Genomic DNA, 23,207 nt, shown 5'->3' with positions numbered 1-23,207 from the left:
ACAAATGCGAATTTGTATTGATGATTGTGTGGTACAATTATCTGAAATTACAAAAGAGTGATCATCTGTTTCGATCTCCTTGCAAGACTTATTGATTGAATTTTTGGTAATGTGATTTTGACTTGAACACAAAATATCCTTCAATTTGGTTAAAGGATGGATCAAAGATTGTTAAGAAGAAATTACAATAAATTTTTGGCTATGATCTTGTTTGAAATCCTTTATTCTTCACGTTCTTTGTGTTCTTCGTGTGTTCTTCGTCTTTGAAGGTTTGCGGTGGAAGTTTTTCGGGGCTTTAGGAGCTTGAATTCGTAAAGCTTCACTGATTTGTGATTTGTTGATGTTTCTAAAGGCTTTTGAGCTTGATTCCAACAAACTTTAGGATTTAGGTAGATAGTTTGGATGATTCTGCTTTGAATGTTCTTCAATTTTGAGGTTGAAGTTCTTGAAGGCTTTGAGGCTTGATTCTTGCAGAGCTTCAGTACTTCTGAATCTTCTTCGATATTTCTTGTGCTCTAGATGGCTTGGTGTCCTCCTAGATGTCTTAGGAAGGCTTCTATTTATAAGAATTTGGGTGTGGATGAGCGACACATGGCGGAATCTGATTGGTGACACATGTCGCAGCCTGATTGGTCCACTTATGTCATCGCTTACACGTGTGAGGCTGCTTAGGTCATCGCTTACACGTGCTAATGCGTGATTGGTTTTTGCATGACACTTGGAAAATTTCTGTTGGTTTCTAAGTAGTGATAGCAAAACCTAGTAGCAATACATGACACTTTGTAATTAGCTGTATTTTGTGGACTTGGTAGTGTGACATGTCAACTTATGATAGATTGAGAATTTTCCCTCTCTACACTAGCAATCGATCCTCCTTAATATTTTTCCTGAAAAGATCAAGCAGATGCATTGCTTTCTCTAGCTGAGAGTGATCCAAATTTCTCCTTCCACACATAATCTCCAATAGCACTACTTCAAAACTATAGACATCTACTTTTTCTGTAATCACTGAACTCAACTATTCTGAAGTCATATAGCCATGAGTCCCTCTCATGGTTGTTACAACTTGACTTTGGTCATGATCAACTAATTTAAACAACCCAAAATCAAAGACTTTTGCATTAAAATTCTCATCTAAAAGGCTATCATGAGGTTTTATATCCAAGTGAACTATCTTTTGCCTACAATTTTCGTGTAAATAAGTTAGCCCCCTTGCAATGTCAATGATGAACTTCTTTATATGTTGCCAATCAAGCAACATCTCAAGATTTTTGTGAAATACCCATCTATCTAAATACCCATTAGACATTTACAAGCCTATGACATTTCTTAGCAAAAAATCCAATTAGTCTCATTGAATTGATATGATGAATGCTATCAATTGTCTCAACCTCTGCCAAAAACAATTTCTTGATTTGACTAAAACTGTCAACATGCTTAACTGCAACTTTTTGTGCCGTCAGGTAAAGTCCTTTCGAAAATTGTGCCAAAATCCTCCCCCCACCGAGTTCCTTGTTAAAATTTTCTATTATTTCTTGCAAATCATCATAAGCATATCTTGTGGACATCCTTGGTACATAATCCAAATAATACTCCTTAGCTTCATTTGCATTTTCCTTCTTCCAAAATAGTAAAGCAAAGATTTCAATTAAAAGACACATAACAAGCAAAGATCTGAGGCTAGATCTCACTATTATTTGCTTATTATTTTTGTGGTTTGTTTGTTTTCTAGGAGGATCTGAACTCGAGACATTTTGGACCTTAATGTATACTTTAGAGTTAGTATAATCTTGATCAATGGCCATCAGTGAAAAATTTTGGGATAATAAATAGCAATTCCTAAACTTTTGCTCGACTTATAAAAAGCAGCTTTGCAAGAGCATTTTTTTTTTTTTTTAAATACAAGATTGAAATTCTACTCTAGCCTAATCTAAATGTAGATGTGTGTAAAACTCCCTCTTGGAGACTTGAACTCCGGCTCTTACCCCCAGCACCTCCACAAGCATTTATACTTGCGGAGTAACCATCGCATCAAGGATGTGTAGTGGTTGTAAGAATAATCTTTTAAGCAAGCCTGTTTACAACTATCTAAATTTGTATGTTGGTGATCTAGAGGGGAAAATTATCTTTTTTCCTTATTTTTTAAAATATCTAGCACAATGTTCTTGTTTTGAAACTATTTAATAGAACGCCCCTGTTTTTGAAACTTGATTTTAATAAAATCAAGTTCTATATAAAACTTAATATCCTTAAAATCAAGTTATATGTATATTTTTAAGTGAAAATTGACATTAGTAATGTCAAGTTTCACTTAGATTTTCAAAAAAAATTTAAGTGGCAAAATATGCATAGAACTCAACATTGCTAATGTCGAGTTCTACTTGTAACTCGATTTTTTTAAAAATCAAGTTTCAAAACAGGAACATGATGCTTAATAGTTTCAAAATAAGGATATTGTGCTAGATATTTTAAAAAATAAGGGCAAAATCCCATTTCCGCTGTGATCTGGATTTATACTTGGGGGTCTTGAGTAGACGTGGTGAAACGGGCAGGTCAGGTCTGGTCAATCAGGTTTGTAGGTCATACAGGTCGTTGGTCAAACCGGGTCATTTTTAAACGGGTCAATCAGATTGTGGGTTGGGTCGGGTTGAACCGTATTTTTCAAACAAGTTTTTTTTTTTTTTTTTTTTTTTTTTTTTTTTTTCAATTATAAAAACAAATCAATGACAACATGTTTAGAGAGAATGAATAAATCAATTAAGCAAATGAATTGCACTTAATGCCACTTGTTAATATCCTTCCAATTCTGACAGTTTTGACTTTTGAGCATGACAAAAATTATTTATAGTCATAAATTCATGATGGAAAAAGTCTTCAATGTTAATAGTTCACTGTCAAAATGCATATAATTACAAGTTTACGACTTCAAAAAGAGATAGATCTTAAAACAAACAAAACAAGTAAGTCAGTAAAGTAGCAAGTTATCGGTCTTCTTAAGTGCACATGTTCCTGTTGCATTTAAAATAATAGTAAAGTTAGATTACTTAGAAAGATAAATTAAACAAAAAAAAAAAAGATTTAAAAATAAACATAACATGTTAAGTAAAGAAGAATAAGTAAATATTTTATAAGAATTATACCTCAATCTCAATCTACTCAACTTTGGTAGCAGATTCAGCACTGCAAATATTTATACTTGCAAATTGTAGCTCAAGTTGGCCAATTTCGTCAGCATCTTCATCTACAATACAATATTTTAATATAACTTAATGTGCCATGAAAGCAAATTAATAAAGAATTAAAATTGTATAATTATGACTATAAAAAAAAAAAATTTAAATTACCTTCAAATCCATATAGCCAACTTTTATTACACAATGTAGCTTTCACATTCTCATGTAAAAGACGTGATCGATACAAAATAAGCATTTTTTTCCCAGTGCTGAAACTTGATTCAGAAGCAACAATGGTTATCAAAATGCTCATGAGATCTCGTGCCATTAAAGAGAACTTTGGAAACCGATTGTAATGCTCTTTCCACGAAGAGAGAACTTCCAACTTTGAAATTTTTTTTTTTGTTAAGTCTAGGCTCTTCTAAATACAAGTCCAACTAAGATTTTTTTGTTTTGGCATCACGACCACTTTCCTAATGACCAAATTCATAATCATTAAAACAAATTGCAATGAAAAATAATACCACACAACATTACAATCTTTATTATTAAAAAAACATAGCACAACATATACCAAACAAAATGTAATCCACTTATATCATCTTGAAACTGAAAAAGTGTGGAAGTATGAAAAGAAAAGAAGGGCAAAGGAAGCTTTACCGCTTTGGCTCTTGTGGATGTGGTTCTCACGTTTTGTTTCACTCTTTCATGTTTCTGAATCACAATTTTGGCTTTGGACTACAGCTAAGCTAGTCAATTGAATTAAATTTTTTTCTTTTTTTTAATGGTTGTGTTGTCTAAGTCTTGTCTCATTCTGATGTCATATCTATGGAGGTAGAGTTGAAGCTTTATTGGTTGTGATTCGTGAAGCCCTCAAATAGTCAAATTACATGTGAAAAGCTATTGTCTAACTGTTGCCTATTGGTTTGGTTCTGCCGTTTTGGTGCTTTGTGCTTTATGCACTTAGTATCTTTTTTAGCGAATTTTTTTAACGGATTGGGTTATGGATTATTTAACAAACTGACCCGCAAAAAAAGGGGTCAGGTCACAGGTCAACCTGTTTTTGTTTCGAGTCAAAAAAATTAAGTTTGGGTAAGGTATTTTTCAGGTCGGATCAAAAAATTTTGACCTGTTTTGCCATATCTAGTCTTGAATAAAGGGAAAGTATACATGACCCATGATCAGAAATAATTACATCCGACTCGAATTGAAAGATTTATATTAAATAAAAAAAATAAATAATAAAAAAATAAAATAAAACGTTGTACACTGGAAAACTAAAGATGAATGTGGCTGGACCCTATCTTTTCCAAACAGTACAACCCAAAAAATCATACGATCTAGCTACTCGCTATATACAGACAGACCCATGTTTGGGCTTGTGGGGCTAATGGTCCCCCCGACCCAATGGAAAAAAAAATAGATTATGTATATTCTGCCAGAAATTGAATTTGGACCAAACAAAAATTAAACTTGTCCCCCCACCACAAGATGTTGCCCCTTAAAACCAAAAATAGCCTGAATGGGTTGGGTCCTGTTAAGAGGAAGTTTCATCTTTTTCTCCGTTGGGCTATGTTTTGGGTTTTGTTTAGATGGGTTGGTTTTGTTTACTTTGTATATAATATATCAAAGAGAGACAAAAGAGCATTGTTACACAAATAATATTATACAAATAATTAGCAAGAATGTTACTATTAAATTAATATTTTAGTTTAGCATCTTTTTGTACGTCTATTTGTGATTTGTTCTCACATGATTTTTTTTTTCTTATTTTAACTTTAAATTTGTTATTTTTTGTGTTTTACTTAACAATAATAATTAGTAATACTACCACCTTAGTAAGGTATCAATATATAAATTTTGAGATTTTGAAGAATTTTTGAGTTTATTTATTTATTTATTATTTATTTTATAGATAATTATATTCCAATATATTACAAATAGTTATTTTTGTCTCTTTTCATTTCTTGATAGTTTGTAAATAATAAATGAATTTTCTTTTTCGTACTTCAGCCCCCTCCCTCAAAGTTTTGGCCCATTCCATAGAAAGCCCCCAAAATCTACAAAATTCTCTCATTGCTTTTACAACTTCATCTGTAGATCTGCATTTTCAATGGTGATTGGTGAATGACCCCACTGTTCAAAGTTCCATGAGGAAAAGGCAATACTTTACAAAATCATAAATATCAAATTCTAAGTAAATTATATTATTCAAACAAACCTTAATGACTCAACCAACTAGTCAAAATGTGTCACATCTGACCTTTTAGCACAAGCAAAAGCGATAATGGAAAAAAAAAAATTGGAAAAAAAAAAAATATATATATATATATATATATTTTTTTTATAGGTGTTTTTTTATATATATTTATTCATTCATAAAGAAATCCTTTTTCCTCCATAGACCAGAAGCCAACTAGTGATCCTACAAAGGCATAATAGCAATCATTGAGAGAGAGAGATGGCAGAGAACTGTTGTTACAAGGATGTTCTGCCATTTTCAGCAATGGTTGCGGTAGAGTGCACAAACGTGGTCTTAAACATCTTGTTCAAAGCAGCAAGTTTGAGAGGGTTGAGTTACTATGCCTTTAATGTCTACTCCTATGCCTTATCCACTCTTCTTCTTCTTTCCTTGGCCTTCATCATCTTCCTCCGGTCTGTCTCTTAATCTCATTCTCTATATCATACATAAAGTGAAGTTCTTCATAAAGTCAATGAAATTACATGATGCTCTAGCTTTTTATTTATTTATTTATTTTAACTTATTGACTTTTTATCTGACATGTTCAGAACCACAGAGCTTCCTACATTCAAGTTGTCTGTTCTCTATAGAATTCTCCTCCTGGGAGTACTTGGGTAAGAAGCTAATTTCTTGTTTTAGTTTTGATTTGGAGACAAATAAAAATGGACTAAAGGCAAAAGATGGTTTTTTTTTTTTTTTTTTTAAATTCATTTTTATTATGGATGGTAAGGCAGGTCTGTAGCTCAGGTGTGTGGCTATAAAGGCATAGAATACAGTTCGGCCACTCTTGCTTCAGCCATCAGCAACCTCACACCAGCTTTCACTTTCATTCTTGCTCTAATTTTCAGGTTTCTTCCATTCTTTCTTATATTTCATTAGAGTTCTGTTTTTATCTTAGTGCACAAGAATTATTAAATCACTGGTTTTTTCAATGATTCTATGGACAACATCTTCTGGTTATGAAAGTCACTAAGAGCATTATTTTATTTGTTTGCTTTTCCAGGCAGTTTTTCATTCCTATGTAAAGTTACTTTTGTTGCAGGAAATACATTTGATTGGTTAGAAATATTCATTTCATTGAATGGTCTTTAGGCAATGCGATTCCTGCTACATGATTAGATTATGGACAGTGTGGGTGCTAACTACAAATGGAGTTTTAATAAAAATAATTTATAAGGAATCATTATTTTCGTTGTCCTACTTGGTGTATTACTGAGTCTTTAATTTTTATTCATTTGTGTTTTGGACCCTTTGTGACAAGATTTAAACTTCTTAACCCCAACCCTTCCTCATGGATTGATGCTTACATTGCAACTGTGCTGCAAAAAGACTGCCTATGGCAAACTCTTTATTTTAATACAGAATCAAAGACCAGAACGAGAATGATTTGTCCATATAGTCGTTTCATTTCTTTAACCACTGAGTTTGTTAAATACAGTTCTTATTGGCTTATGTCATTAGAAAAAATTTTCCCCTTTCCTTTTAACGTTATATGGATGCTTCAAAAAGGATGGAAAAGCTTGGTTTAAGAAGCTCAAGTACTCAGGCTAAAATCATGGGCACTATAGTATCAATATCAGGTGCAATGGTAGTGGTTCTTTATGAAGGTCCTGCAATCATAGAGACCTCGTCTCAATCACCATCTCTTTCAGTTCATTTTCCTCTAAGCTCATCACTATCGAATTGGGTAATAGGTGGCCTTCTACTTGCTGTTGAGTACCTTCTGTTTTCAATGTGGTACATTGTTCAGGTACTTGGTGAATTCTTATTTCAAGTACTTTCTTGATATATGAAATTTGGTACTGGTCTATAGAATTCAAAGTGGCTGATTTGCTCGTAACATTTTACAGACTCAAGTTATGAGAATATATCCGTCAGAGCTAATTGTGGTGTTCTTATACAACTTGTGTGCGACAGTTATATCTGCACCAGTATCTTTATTGGTAGACAAGAACTTGAGTGGTTGGAGACTAAGGCCTGGCATAGCATTGGTTGCAATTGTATACTCGGTAAGAAACTAATGGACTACATGAAAAAAAAAATTAAAAAAAAAAAAAAGAAGAGGCTATTGGTATTGTTTGACTGGAGGAATTCTCTCTGATCAGGGATTCGCTTCAGCCTTCAGCAACATTGTCCACACTTGGGGTCTGCACTTGAAGGGACCTCTGTATATATCAATCTTCAGGCCATTATCAATTGCCATAGCAGCAGCTATAGGTGTTATATTCCTTGGTGATTTTCTCTATCTTGGGAGGTATAGTACTCTCTTGTGAGCGCGCACACACAATTTACTTTTTCCCATTTTTTGGAGTTGAACATTTGAATCAATTCAAAGAAGCAACTGCTATTTTCTTTAACTGGCTATAATTTGGCTTTTCATGGTTCACTTGTCTATTTTTCTTCCTAATGTTGCAGTGTTGTTGGAGCAATAATAATATCAATTGGATTTTATGCTGTTCTATGGGGAAAAGCAAAAGAGGCAAAAGAAGAAGAAATGAGTGAGGATTGTGATTTTGGTAGCTTGGGATCCTCATCATATGGTAAGACCCCTTTGTTGCAAAGAAATGAGGCTGAAGATATGTAGAATAGATGTAAACAGATTAATTGTAGCTGACCAAAAATTCTTCAGCACATATTTGTGATCTAATTGGTCAATGATATTTTCAAGTTTAGAGCAAAGTGCACGTCTAAAGGTTAAACCTTTTTATTAGATAGCTCTATGTCCATGGCCAACGCTTACAACCAATTAATCATTCTTTCATTTTCTTCTGTAAATATAATATATAATTTAGGACAATCTCCAATTTATCATACATTGAGGAAGTGTTTTAGGCTATAGTTAGTGGCTTCTTCTGTAAGATTTAAATTAAATAGTATATAATTTGGACAATCATCAATTTATAATGCATTGAGGCACAATAGGCAATCATCAATTTATAATGCATTGAGGCACAATAGGCTATGGTTAGTGGCCAGCTGAGTTAGAGAAGATAGCACTTAAAAGATCAAAGGTGCCTAAGTTCTTTTGTCATCATCACTGGCTGAACTGACTTAAAGTTCTCGCCAGGGGTCATAGCTCTCCCTGATTGATTTCCAGACTTGTTCCCAGATAAGTCACCCTTAGCAGTTGTCCAATTTGCCACAGACCATAAGTGGTTATTGGCTATCACCTCCCTGCTTGTGGGCGTGAATAGAGAAATATAGAGAGACACAGGGCATGCTGCTTATATCCCACATAAACTTTCTTTAATTCGTCATTGCATCTCTCCAACATGCTGCTTATATTCCACATAGACCACTGCAGCAGACAAGTTAACATCTAATCTCTGAAGCACATGGCCGGACTGCTGCAATCCTATGTTTTCTGAACAGCTACAAAAAATTATATGTACTAGTTATTCACTGTATACATAAAATCCAGCGCCCAAATAATCATGTTTTCCACCAAAAGAATTTATTGAAAGTAAAACTAATGATAATACGTGGAGAATAACATTATAAAGAACCACTGAGTGATTCGTTTTAACTCTAGTCATTAAGAAGCAAAGGGCGTTGCAAAGTTACAATATCGGCTCCATCTCAGTCACCATCCCTTCAGCTTTATTCTCCACTGGGCACATGCACATCAGAAACAACATTGGTGGTAAATGGCCTTTTGCCTGCCGCTGTGTACCTTCTGTTGTCAATCTGGTAGATTGTTCAGGTACTTTTATAAGAAAAATTCTTTGAATTCTCAATGGTAGTACTTCTGAGATGTTGCAAACTTTATGAGGGAAAAACTTTAGAGAGAAGCCAAATTTGAATTCTGAGGCAGTTTCCTGAAGGGGTGGTTGGCAAGTATGATTCTCAAAATTAATCTATCATTGAAATTCACAGAATCAGGAGCAGAATTAGACTGTTGGTCCAGGAAGTAGAAGACTTTACAGTCAGATAACTGCGAGGCAGGGCTGTAACTAAGATGGGAAAAGGGGTTAGAAAACGAATTTGGTAAAGAACACAACACGTCAACACCAAGCCCAGCTTATATCCATTGTTGTAACACACAGTGCTAGAAGAAAGAAAGGCAAAGTGGACAACAAATTTGCGGATGGTATGACAAGCATAGCCAAGAAATCCCTTCTCACAGAAAAAAGTTGTGTATGTAAGACTTATATTGTGCAGAACTGTGTGTCTTCAAGGATTTATGTGGTAGAACTTTAAATTTTAGCATCTCTATTTTGTGCAGGGCACTATACGATACTATACTTTGTTTTAGTATTTGATAGTTATGAAAATGAGCTTGTCATGCTCGACATAATACGAGGTATGTTTTCCCCCTTAAAAGATGGGTATTTTTCTTATATTGATTATGTGGGGGAAGGCAGGTCTGTACTTCAGAATTCAGATATGTGGCTACAAAGGCATAGAATACAGATAACCAACTCTTGATTCAACCATCAGCAACCTCACGCCAACTTCTGCTTTCATACTTACTCTAATTTTCTTTCATTATTCCGTATTGTTCATTAGAGTTCTATTTTTGTTTCTGTTTAAGTCTTTACACTATTATTTTTCTTTTTGAATTAATTAACTTAGGAACTTATTATATTTGATTGCTTGTAGATTATCTAAGTGCACCTTTATTTTATGTCTCTTACTTACTAGCCATGTGCTTCGTGGACAAGAATGTTAAATCACTGGTTGTTTCAATGATTATTATGGGCAAATTCTCCTACTTATGAAAGCCAATAGGAGTGGTATATGTTAGGACATATGTGGAACATGTTATGAATATATGTCATTTAGAATTGGTTAATCTTTTGATAAAATGCACTTTACTTGTAATTGAGTAGATCTAGGATGAATTTAATACTTTAAGAAACATATTGTTCAAACCAAGTATTAAAGTCATGAAGATTAAACTAAGAAACAAGTGAAGAAAAGCTATTCATTAAAGATGGACAAATTCTCGACAAAAGCTCGACAGATATATCTATCGAGGTCTCGACAGATAGCTCAACAGCTGTATCTATCGAGAATTATGAAATCAGAATTTTTAGATCTGATTTTCGGCCCATGCTGACATGTATGTTTAGGGTTTCTTTTTTCATAATCTTAAACATATATAATGCTTATTTTAAAAGCCATCACATAAGAGAATACAAAGAGAACACATGCAAAAGGTGACCGAGTGCCTTCTGAAAGAAGTTACTGCGTCTTTGCGTCTTAGAATTTTGTAACCAAGTGCTTCTCGATCTTCATTGTTAATTAAGTGAAAAAATTTGCGGCCAACAATCTTCTTCAAGTTGGTGAGTTATTTACGTACTGAGATCCGTGCATCATTGGTTAGTCACATACTGAGATTCGTGCAAAATGGTGACATTCATATATTGAAGAGTTCAAAGGTTCACGTACTGTGATATGTTTGAACAACAATTTTTTGATGTATTAAACCCAACTTATATTTACCCAATTGCAAGTAAAGTGTATTTTGTCAAAGGATTAGTCAATTACATAAAAAATATAACCATAACAATTCGTACTAATCACAATTTCACTAAAAATAAATAGAAATTTTTTTATTAAGTTGTTGACATGATACTAACCAATCATGTCACTTTGTAAATTTTATAGTTAATAAATGATATTGTTTAAATGTTATGTTTACTATTAAAAATTTAAATGAAAACATTTATAGGATGCACTTATTGTTTGATTATTATTAATTTTTAAAAGTTCTTAACTGACTTCATATACTAATAGATTTGGACAAAATAATTAAATTAATTCATTTAGTAAATAAATCTTATAATTGAAATGGATCGAAATATAATTCAACAGGATCATAGCAATAATAAATACTATGCTTAAACTTTTAGATATTATATGGATATAGATATAGATTTGTAAAACTTATATATAGTAAAATTTGGACTAACTACAATATCACTAATCATAATTAGGAATTTGTTTATTATGTTGTTGATGTGAAACTAACCAATCAGGTCACTTGGTAAATTTTTAGTTAGTAAATGATAATCGTTTAAATGTTATTTTTTTCTATTAAAAATTTAATTGAAACCATTCAAAAGATACATTTTTTAAAAGATCTTATTATTTGATTAATATTAATTAAAAAATACTTAAAGTACTTCAAGTATTATTTGATTTGAAAAAAAATAATTAAATTAACTCATTTAGTTATTTACTAATAGATTTTACAATTGAAATAGGCCAGATTAGACCAAATGAACCAAAGTGGGCCAAAATGATATGATAATATAGGTCAATAGGAACGTAACAATAATGAATGTTACTTTCAATTTGTAGATATTATTATATAGATGAGTACTAATAAATTGAAATATGTACATGAATATATAGCAATGATATGAACTCATGAACAGAAGGGATGTTGATTTTATCTGCTGAAGTTTTTCACTAAAGTGTAAGCATCAGCAATATATATATATATATATATATTTTGGAGACAGTTGCACTGTACTGCTAATTTTGTAGCTTGAATATTTTTTTTTCTTTAGTTTTTCAAGCACTTTGGGCTTATTTAGCTGCAAGGCATCTGGGTGCTAAAGGAAACAGTGTAATGAATATGATCGAGTCATAGAGAATTTCCCTCTTGCAAAGCAATTCTCATAAAGAAGTATTGAAAAGCTCCAAGAGATAAAGCATACTGACCACCGTAGCAGTCAGCGTAACATCTAAAATCTGAAGCTCTTGGGTGGACCGCTGCAAATCCTATCTTTTCCTAAAGGCCAAAAAATAAAAAAAAAATATAAAATATAAAAAATATAAAAATCAATCAATCATACCAGCTATTCACTATATGCATAAAATATCCTAAAAGAAGAATTGAGAGATGAGACTGAGCTGGGGGTTTTTTAAAAAAATAATTATAAATTTCAAACTATATTATTAGTTAGACAAAGTTTGAAACATAGTGGCAGTTTAGATAGCTCGGTTAGTCACGGCACGTTTTCACTTCTGCGTTTTCTCCTTTTTTTTCTTTTTTTTTTTTTTTTTGCCGCACTTGTTGACTTTGGGGGCAAAAATTTACTGTGTGTGTACTGTGCATGCACTGTTCACGTACTATTTAATATTAAAAGTGGGTCCTACAATACTATTTACACATTTAAAAATTATTTTGCTACAGTATTTTCAGCAACAATCAGTTTTTATCAACTTTCAGCAACAATAAGTGCTATCCAAACAGACTCATATTTGGTTTATAACAATTCGACTTTTCTGAAATCGCTTTTGCCCTTTAAAAATCCACTAGGAAATCGAGTGTTAGAAACTTGATTTTGGAAATCGAGTTTTAGAAACTCGATTTTCTAGTAGATTTTCAAAGGGCAAAATTGACTCTAAAAAAATCAAATTGCTATAAACTAAATATGTTTCAAACCTTCCTTAACTAATAATATAATTTGAGGGATTTGATTATTTTTTAATAAAATTCCTGAGCTGGCCAATGGATAAGATACTGTGTCATCCACCAAAAAAAAAAAAAAAAACAAAACGAATTACGTCAACTCCTAATAACTACTCTTTGACAAAGCAAAACCAATGACAGGAACGTCGAGAATGACATTTACAGAAGGGAGCATAGTTCGGGAGTATGCTCCCTCCCTCGTTCCGAGGGGCGCCCATAGTGGGTGGGATCCACCCATCAGAGGGGGAGTACGCTATTTCCGAAATGTACAATAATTTTCCTTATAAAAAGGTATTTTATTCATTAGGTCTTAGACTTAGTAGGAGATAGGAAAGAGAGAGAGAGAGATGGCAGGTAGATACTGTTACGAGAATGGTCTTCCATTTTCAGCCATGGTTACAGCAGAATGCACAAACGTTGGCTTAAACATCTTATTCAAAGCATCCTCTTTGAAAGGGTTGAGCTACTATGTCTTTGTCCTCTACATGTATGCTTTTTCTACTCTTGTTCTCTTCCCTCTGGCCTTTGTCTTTCGTGGGTATGTCTCCTTTCCTTATCTCCACTTTTCTAAAAATTTTAGGAAAAAAAAAAAAAAATCTTAGTAAATTATATTTTACACCTTTTATTTTTTTTTTATATAAACAAATTTTAATCTAAACCTTCTGTCATAAATTCATTTAATCCCTGCTAAAAGACACATAATTCTTAGGTTTAAACTGAAATTACTTGAAACAATATAAGTTTTTGAATAAAATTTTCTGAAGCTATATATAAGACTGAAATAAAAATTCTTTAAAATTTCAAGGTTTAAATAAAATATATCCAAAACTATGAGGTATGGTGTGATATTATCCAAAAATGAAAAATAATTCTTATGAGTTTTTTTTTTTTTACACAATTTCCTTCAGGTTCTCATATCACTTATGGTGTGATATTACAGCGAGTTTTGATGATGTATTTAGTTATAGAATAATTTTGATGAAATATTAACAAAAAGCTACTTCATACATGTAGAACAACAGGGCTTCCTACATTCAAGTTGTCTCTCTTCTATAGAATTTTCCTACTTGGACTACTTGGGTAAGAAAGCATCACACCAAAAAGCTTTTGAAATTTGATTTAAGATTTGAAGGTGATAGTATCCAATAACAAGAAGGGTGCATTTGTTTCGCTTGATGTAATGATATATGCCAATCAAATGGTGGCAATGATCCACACCCGTGGGAAAATGAGATTTTATTTTAAATGTCTAAACTGCCAAATCAATAGCACACAATTTCAAAATATTTTTCTGAAGTGAAATTTGTATTTGATCTTATGTTTATAATTTTATGTTTGGGAGGGCTTGCAGGTTTTCAGGTCAGTTATGTAACTATAAAGGCATAGAATTCAGCTCAGCAACTCTTGCTTCAGCCATCAGCAACCTCACACCAGCTTTTACTTTCATACTTGCTGTCATTTTCAGGTTTTTCCTTCTTAATTCTCATTACCAACCTCACCCAAGTCAATCTGGTACCTTTTTTTTAAAATTATATATATATATATATATATGTGTGTGTGTGTGTGTGTGTGTGTGTGTGGGTGTGTGTGTGTGTGTGTATTATATTTTTTTTTAAAATTATATATATATATATATATATATATGTGTGTGTGTGTGTGTGTGTGTGTGTGTGGGTGTGTGTGTGTGTGTGTATTATAATTTAATAATTGGGAGAGGGGCTATTGAACCATGGACATCTACATTAGAAACATTAAGAACTGTTAGTAGAATTATAAAGTTCTTGGTGGTACCTAAAATTTGTACTATGCTACCATTGGGACCTTGAATTTTTAAAAATATGATTTTATTTTTTAATCTTGTGTACTACCACTAATACTTTTATTTATTTATGAAATACTACCACTAATAGTTTGTTTCTTTGCAAGTGCAGTCCTTGCGTATATCATTCATCATCCCTATCATGATTAATTAATATGGCCTGCTTACGAAAGCCATTAGGAGTGATATTATATTTGCCCCTTTCTTTTTTTGCATTTGTTTATTCTTTTTATAAAATGAGATTTGTTGTGAGGAAGAAATAATTTCATAAAATATGATTAAGGCAATGTCATGGTTTGTTTTTTGGTGCATAACATAAAAAATAAAAAGACAATACACCTGTCCATTAGCAACTGTTCATGAAAGTTGCAATTGCTTCTTGAGCATAACATCTTGCCTAACCAAGGATTCTGCAATCTGGTTTGATTACAGAAACTTTTCAGTTCTCTCAAAAGGGATGCTATAAGTTTAATGTCAAGTTTGTGACCAGTCACTCCTTTTGCAACCTGCATATGCATAAAACAGCAATTCTGTATAACTACCCAGCACGGCAGCACCACTAGGAATTAAAAACCTTTGTGTGTCAGTATCCCAAAATTAAAGCTCTCTGAGAGTAAGCAATAGAATAAGAACCCTTGAACATGCAAGTTTTTAACTTTTTAAATGGGAGTTAGAGCGGTTTGATCACATGTCTGATATGATACAAGAAATTAGAAAATGGAGGACTTATATATAAAGATAATGCAATAGGTCATCCGTGCCATTGTCCTAGTTGATGTTTTATTCAGCCTTTATTTATACATTTAAGCTTTTTTGTGATAAAATTTAAACTTCTTGAGCCGACCTTTTTCCTAATAGATACATTATGCCTATTTCTTTAATCATTGAGTTTCTTAAACACATTTATTTTTTATTACTATCACCAAATTCTCTTCCTTTCCTTTATTTTTATTGGTGGTTCAAAAAGGATGGAAAATCTAGCTTTGAGATGCTCAATCACACAGGCTAAAATCATGGGCACAATAGTATCAATATCTGGAGCATTGGTAGTGGTTTTCTACAAGGGCCCTACAATCATATCTTCATCTCAGTCAACATCTCTTTCACTTCATTCTCCACAAGGCACATCAGAAACACCGTGGGTGATAGGTGGCCTTTTACTTGCTGCTTCGAATCTTCTGTTTTCAGGCTGGTACATTGTTCAGGTATTTTTATGTGATAGGTGATACTTCAACTTGTGGATTGGATTGTTTGAGTGTGTATTGTGCAGGCCTGTGCTAACTCCCACACTCCCACATTGGGGGTTTTCTAGGTAGATCTTGGCTTACATAAATGACTATGACTTATGAGAAATCTTGATTGTAACTTAATTTGTCCTTTTGGGATATAGTATAGATGTGACTAACGCTTGCCTTGTCTCGTGACATTATTAGACAAAAACTTTAGAGAAACTAAATTTGCATTCTCTGGCATTTTACAGACCCAAGTTATGAAAATATATCCAGCAGAGATAGTTGTGGTCTTCTTATACCTCTTGTGTGCAACAATCATATCTGCACCAGTATGTTTAATAGTGGAAGGAAACTTAAGTTCTTGGATACTAAGGCCTGATATAACATTGGTCGCCGTTATATACTCGGTAAGAACTACGAAACATGGACAATACCAAATGACAGAACAAATTATTGATAATATCTAACTTTCACTCTCCGATCAGGGATTCTTTGGTTCATCCTTCAGCAGTGTTATTCACACATGGTGCTTGCACTTGAAGGGCCCTGTGTATGTATCAATCTTTAAGCCATTGTCAATAGTCATTGCAGCTGCTATGGGTGTCATATTCCTTGGTGATGCTCTCTATCTTGGGAGGTATATAATTCTCTCTCTCATGAAAATGCACATTTATGCATGTATACAAAGGCACAATGTACCTTCTCTGCCATACTAGAATACTGATTAGAATAATATATCAAGAAGAAAGGATCAGCTACTACATGTATTAGTTTCTTTGTATTTATTTTTTCACAGTTCATTGGCCTTTGTTTATTTTCTTCCTAATGTTGCAGCGTCATTGGAGCAATAATATTATCAATTGGATTTTATGGTGTCATATGGGCAAAAGCTAAAGAAGAATTGAGACAAGACTATTGCAGCGCTAGCTTGGGATCTTCATCTGATGATAAGACCCCTTTGTTGGATAGCTACAAATCTGAAGACATAGAATAGATGTATGCATATGAATGCTAGTTGGTTAAAGATTGCATAGCACCGAGCTACTTGCAATCTAATACCTCAATAGTTTTTTCAATTGTAAAGTAAAAGCACACCTCATTGGATAGCTACAAAGTTGAAGGCATGTAGAATAGATGTGTGCAGATGAATGCTAGCTGATTAAAGATTGCATAGCACCGAGCTACTTGCAATCTAATACCTCAATAGTTTTTTCAATTTTACAGTAAAAGCACACCTCATAAGGGTAAAAATGTTTGCTGATATCTCTTAGTACCTAGAGTCAGAAATTAATCATTTCTTTTATTTTGTTTTTGAAATGAGCTTCTTAGATTGCTGTTGAAGAAATGACCGAGTGTGTTTGAGTGTTTTGAGGAATTAGGTTGATGAAGAACAGGGGAGAGTGATTGATAGGTTCGAGGGAGTCGCCCTCTAAGAAGTAGAGATAATAAGAGAAGAGAATTGAGAATGATAAAGGAATTTGCATTACGTGTGTGTTTGGATACTGTTTATTTGGTTGAAAACTGAAAATAATAAAAAAAAAATATATTTCGGTTATCGTTCATTAATGAAATCACTATTCATTTGCCTGTTTGTACTGTTTATATCCCATGAACAGTGCAAGAGGCGCTGGACTTAAAAAAAAAAAGAGGCCAAAAATGCAAAACATGTGTCGTGGACGCGCAAACCAAACGGACACTACATATTAGATTTGTCTATCAGTGGATTGATTGTTGGTATTTATAGTCAATTCTTACAATGGCATTAGCCAATGAGAACCAATTCTCAACCATGGCTCAGCTACTGATGTAACTAACTCAACAGACTAACAACTAAGCAACTAACTGTCGCACACTGTCTCTAACATCTTATCACTTTATAGCTTATCACAAAATCACTGGTTGTTATTCCATCTGATAAATGCAGTCACTCATCACTCAATATTACAAGTGCAAAACCCACTGTTTTGCAGAACTCACTGCTCTTCAACATTTCAAGCTAGCTAGATAACATTTCCCTCGCCTTTAGAGCACCTTGCCCACAACACAGGGATAATGCTGCTGAAGGGTATGCAAGATCTCCCAAGTGGCATCTTCTACAGGGGGTACCTTGCCAATGAACCATGATTTCAGAGATGGCTTTGTTATGAATTTCTTAATCCTCCTTTGGAGATTGGCTTTAGGCTCAGAACAAACGACACCTTCTGTATCAACATGAGGCAAGGAAGGTAAAGAGACCACATCAGCTCCCAATTTTGGCTTCCAGCAGGACGTATAAAAATCCGGATGAAGCTTAGAATGAGAGAGTAAGTCTAACTTACAAGCCACTTAGCCTACTCTTTGAAGCACTTGGAATGGCCCATAGTACTCATATATAATTTAGAACAATCTCATTCGGCCAATATTTCAGGCTATAGTTAGTGGCCAACTAACTAAAACAAAATATAGCATTAAGCAGAGCAAAGTTGCCTTGGTTTTTTGACATCATCATTGGCAATCACTGGCTGAACTTGAGTTCTTGCTGGTGGTCACACTCCCCTGAATGAGTTCTAGATTTATTTGCAGATAAATCACACTTAGCAAAGAAACCAAAATTACATTTGTCCAATTTACCACAGACCATAAGTGAACCACCTCCCTGCTTGTGGGCATTAATAGAGAGAAAAAGAGAGACAGAGGACACACTCTGGATCCACATCTCTAATGGATTAAAATAAGGATATGGATACTTCAGAAAATAATAGGAAAAAGAGGAACAAATTAACTGCTTAAAACAAACAAAGAAAAGGTTGTGCTATTATAAGGGATGAAATATTATGAATAAGTGAATAAAAATGTATTGCACTTCCAGATCCTCTCTGCTGAACACTAAGTGACAGCATATTAGACAATTCTTCCTCGCAGACAATGTCCTCATAACCAATACTAATGGAACCATTAAGCACCTGTTCCATATTTACTAAAAGAAACTATATAACGAATATCATAAAGAATCCATCTTTTGGAAAGCAATTCCCATAAAGAAGTATAGGGAACCACTAAGAGATAAAGCATGCAGTACAATCAGTTGCCAAGGTTACATCTAAACTCTGGAGCATCATAAAGGTAGAAAATCCACAAAGATAATGACATGAGTACAGGGAATTCATACTTATTGGAAAGCATGTAAGACATGACCTTAGCATGGTCAATAAAAACTTTACAACAATTTTGATGACAGTCAATATTAGGCTTGCCATTTGTAAATACTCCAAAAAAGTACTAGTCACATTTAGCCTTATACCCAAAAGGACTAATCAAATTGCAATTGAAATCCTTATAATCATATATAAACTCAAATCCACCTAATAAACACCCATGTGCAATTCGAATTATACTTACACAAGCACATACTCGAACAATTCAATCTTATTAAATCCACACAAACACATACCCGTACAATTCAATCTTATTAAATCCACACAAACACATGTGTAAGGTTGAATTTAATCAACCATCTAATTGGCTTTATTTCGTGACCAATTTGCTTGTAATTTAGCACTTAGTAACCCTATACTTAGGTGGAAAAACTGTAAGGGTAGTGTGTGAGAAGAAGTGAAGAAAAGCTCAAGAGTGTGCAAGAAAAACAGAGGTTCGCGGCTAGGGCTCGCGGGTGGATCGCGACTGGCAAGCCGCCAAAAGCTGGCACGTGAGAGGCACACTGGGAAGCTGAAGGGTCGCGCCAACTGTCACGCTACAGGACAAAAGTTCCAGACTAGCAAAGGCCGTTACGTCGCGACTTGAACTCGCGACTTGGACAAGCCGCGAGACCAAGTCGCCAACTTGCCCTGTTTGGCAAAAACTGACGTTTTGCATTCCTTTCTCACCCTACTATATATACACCCTTATACCCATCATATTGAGAGAGCTTCTAGAGAGAATTTTGTGAGAGAAAATCCTAGAGAAAAATAAGATTGCCTCATCCCCAATCTTCATCTAAAGAGACTCTACAAATTCCTCTACTCTCTTCCTCTCCATTGTCATACCCTTGAGAGGTTATTTACCAAACCCTTATCTCACCACACCCACGTCTGTGAGAAGGTCCATTTAGTGCTTAGGGAAGCAGTTTGGGAAGGAACCAATATACATTGGTTGATGCTATGGTCAAGTAGCGGAATCCGGCAAGCTAAAGAAGAAATAGGTTCGGTGTAACCTCGTTGGAGCAAGAAGCTTGGAGGGCTTAGGTACTTGGGTAGATTAGGCTTGGAGGGTCTTCTGCTGTTCATGTATCCCAACTATATTCTTTAGTGGATTTTATCACCGTTTGGAGGGTGGCGGAGAGGTTTTACGCAAAGGATCTCAGTTTCCTCTTCGATAACACATCGTGTGTTGTCCGTGTGTTTGCATCTCTCTTTCTTTTATCTTTACCTTATATTTACTACTGTGGATGTGTTTATATTTGGCTTAGATTGTTTTATCAATTCTGTTATAAGCTTGTTATCATATTCCGCACATTAATTGTTTGATATAAAGCTTGAATTTGTATTTTGTATCTGGGGTTCTAAACGTTCAAGGGTGTTTCATACCCATATTGAACTTTCAATTGGTATCAGAGCGAGTACACTTGTTGTGGTTTTTATACCTAAGTGTGATCCTTGACCCCGTTGAGATGGATAGGTCTCAATCTCTCACTTGCTCACCATTTTTTGATGGTAATAACTATGCTTTTTGGAAAGTCCGAATGAGGGCGTTTTTGTGTTCTATGGATGAGGCTGTGTGGGATGCAGTTGATATAGGTTGGACAAAGCCAATGGATGCCAAATCCACTTGGGACAAGGCAGCTCTTGCGGCAGCTAATGCAAACAGTAAAGCATTGAATGCCATTTTCTGTGGTATCTCTCCAGAAGAATTTCACAGAATTTCACATATTACTGTTGCTAAGGAAGCATGGGAGATTCTAGAGAGGACCTATGAAGGAACCAAGAAGGTGAAAGACACCAAACTTTAGATGCTGACCACTCGCTTTGAGCAGCTAAAGATGGATGAGGATAAGTCCTTTGACTCTTTTTATAGTAAGCTAAACGAGGTGGTCATCGGCAAATTTAATTTGGGGGAAAAGACGGAGGAGTCTAAAGTTGTAAGGAAGATCCTTCGGTCACTACCAGAAAGTTTTCGTGCCAAAGTTACAGCCATTGAAGAGAGCAAAGATCTTGACGAAATCAAGGTTCAAGAGCTGGTTGGTTCTCTACAGACATATGAGTTGTCTCTTCCTTCAACGAAGAAGAGCAAATCCCTTGCTCTTAAGACAAATGATGAGAGGATAGTGTCTCATGAATCTTCGAAAGAGGATACGGTAGATAAAGATGTGGCGTATCTTGTAAAGAACTTCCGAAATTCCTAAAGCTCAAGAATAGTGGAAAATTTGGTGACAAAAGAAAATTTCAGAGTGCCGAAAAAGAGAAGAAAGACTTCCAAAGAAAAGATGGTAAAGATTCCCAATCCTCACAAGGAATTACATGTTTTGAATGTAATGGGCATGGGCATTTTAAAAAGGAATGTCCAAACTACTTGAAGTCGAAAGAAAAGGTCTATGCCACTACTTTAAGTGACTCAGACTCATCAAAATCTGACTCTGAAGAAAGCTATGACGGAGAAGGAAATTACTCAGCATTTATGACCATTGCATATGTGGGATCTTCAGATGATTTGAGTACTCTTGTGAATGAGCTGGGTGAATGTTCTGATGAGGAGTCCATTGAGATTGTTGAAGAATCAGAAGGAGAAGAAGAAGAAGACGCATCCAGCCTTCAAAAGAATTACGCAATACTTCTTGAGAAATCAGGAGAGTATACAAAGGTGGCAAAGGCAGCCGTGAAGAAAATGAAGAGAGCTAAGGAAGATTTCAAAAGCCTGTTGGTTAGATATAAGGAGGCAAAGTATGAGATTAAAGCACTTAATGGTGAGCTATCAGAAGCTTACACGAAGGTGAGGTTTCTCGAGCAAGAGGTAGTACAAGCTCATGCCAAGGTAGATAAGGTCTCCTTTAGGAAGCTAGATGAAGTTATTTCATCTCAAAGACATGCCTCAGACAAGTCCGGGTTGGGATATACCGGAGGGAGCAGCTCATCAGCCAAAGTCACTAAGGAAGTAAAGTTTGTAAAAAACAAAGAGACGACTGTTGATAAATCTACTCCAGAGATAGTTGAGGCTGAAAAGAAAAAGAATGTGGCTAATCAACGGATGTTTTACAAATCCCGAAATCAATCTGAAGTCAGATTTGGAGCTAGAGGAAGATCTCTCCCAAGACAGCAGCAGGGTCCTGGAATAAACTATATTTGTCACTATTGCGGATTGCAAGGACACACTAGACCAAACTGTCAAAAGCTAAGAACAATGCGAGTGTACCTCGGTCCCAAGAAAGAAGAAACGATTTGAGGTTTTGGGGTGGTGAGCAATCAAGGAGCCAAAACCGTGATTCCGAAATGACGGACGTGATGAAAATGATTGGCGCCTTCACCACTTGCTTGGAGAGCTTCAACAGGAGGTTTGAAAGTCCTAACTCTTGTACCCGATCCATCAAGGATATCACCCCAAACGCATGTGACGTGTGGGTGACAAAGGGTACTCATGCATAAGCATTAGAACATGTTCATGCATCAATTCTTCCAATGTTTTGTGGATATGATTGGTTATTTGCGTTGTGTTTTTGAGTATCTGTTTAATTTGTGGTTTGTTTGTATTTAAAATGCTTTTACATCTTTCTTGTTTTTGATCATTCTTCTATTGCTTTCGTGTCAAAAATCCAAAAACACATAAACAGTTGAAAATCCAAAAAGTTTGATCACTTTGTTGAGTTTCTGTCTCAAAGCATGTTTAGCCTTGTACCTTTGTACTAATGGCTCTGTGTATTTAACGAGCTTAGCTTGTCTCTCATGCACTCATATCATTGTGGAAGAAATTCTGAAATCTATGTGATTGTTATAAATAGATCTTCAATCTTGTCATGAATGATTAGTGAATGATTTTGTTGATCTTGAGACATGCATAAACTCATGCCTATATATCTTCCCACTTTTTATTTTATGTTTTTAAAGAGCTCTCTAAATGTAAATTTCCAAATGAAAAGAGATATAGAACTGCAAAAGCCTGTCGCACATATTAGTATTTGACTAGGAAAAGGGAAAGCAACTAAAATAAAATGTTTGATGCTCAAAAAGCCAAAGGCTAACTCATCAATTGAAACATCAAAAATTTCAGGCATCTATCTCACAATGAGAGTTTCTTTGCTGCAAAATATGGCTAAATATATGTTGAGATCATAATGCATGCCAAAAAA

The 23,207-nt window shown here is 34.5% G+C and overlaps 2 protein-coding genes and 2 pseudogenes across 4 annotated transcripts; 3 read left to right on the top strand and 1 right to left on the bottom strand.

Annotated features, from left to right (window-relative positions):
- Positions 1-853: 853 nt before the first annotated feature.
- On the bottom strand, positions 854-1,568 carry LOC111986859 (G-type lectin S-receptor-like serine/threonine-protein kinase SD2-5; annotated as a pseudogene).
- A 3,980-nt stretch (positions 1,569-5,548) lies between these two features.
- On the top strand, positions 5,549-8,184 carry LOC111986889 (WAT1-related protein At5g40230). 2 transcript variants are annotated; one of them, XM_024018576.2, is made up of 7 exons: positions 5,549-5,828; positions 5,964-6,029; positions 6,150-6,263; positions 6,925-7,165; positions 7,266-7,424; positions 7,521-7,669; positions 7,831-8,184. In XM_024018576.2, exons 1-7 carry the CDS (start codon positions 5,635-5,637, stop codon positions 7,997-7,999), a joined length of 1,092 nt encoding a protein of 363 aa, XP_023874344.2. In that variant the 5' UTR covers positions 5,549-5,634; the 3' UTR covers positions 8,000-8,184. The 2 variants fall into 2 exon arrangements, with proteins under 2 accessions (XP_023874344.2, XP_065638294.1); XM_065782222.1 differs by having other exon boundaries at positions 5,641-5,828; positions 6,146-6,263.
- Positions 8,185-13,029: 4,845 nt separating this feature from the next.
- On the top strand, positions 13,030-17,158 carry LOC111986884 (WAT1-related protein At5g40230). Of its 2 annotated transcripts, XM_024018566.2 has the most exons (7): positions 13,030-13,382; positions 13,859-13,924; positions 14,196-14,309; positions 15,631-15,868; positions 16,144-16,302; positions 16,381-16,532; positions 16,730-17,158. In XM_024018566.2, the coding sequence occupies exons 1-7, from the start codon at positions 13,192-13,194 to the stop codon at positions 16,887-16,889; spliced, it is 1,080 nt and encodes a 359-aa protein (XP_023874334.1). In that variant the 5' UTR covers positions 13,030-13,191; the 3' UTR covers positions 16,890-17,158. The 2 variants fall into 2 exon arrangements, with proteins under 2 accessions (XP_023874334.1, XP_023874335.1); XM_024018567.2 differs by lacking the exon at positions 13,859-13,924.
- A 5,195-nt stretch (positions 17,159-22,353) lies between these two features.
- The window catches only part of LOC111986860 (WAT1-related protein At5g40230-like), an 8,299-nt pseudogene continuing 7,445 nt past the window's right edge, over positions 22,354-23,207 (top strand).

This window comes from Quercus suber, unplaced genomic scaffold (assembly GCF_002906115.3).
Source record: "Quercus suber isolate HL8 unplaced genomic scaffold, Cork oak 2.0 scaffold_2, whole genome shotgun sequence".
Classification (NCBI taxonomy): Eukaryota; Viridiplantae; Streptophyta; class Magnoliopsida; order Fagales; family Fagaceae; genus Quercus; species Quercus suber.
This window is presented reverse-complemented; position numbering and strand designations above follow the sequence as displayed.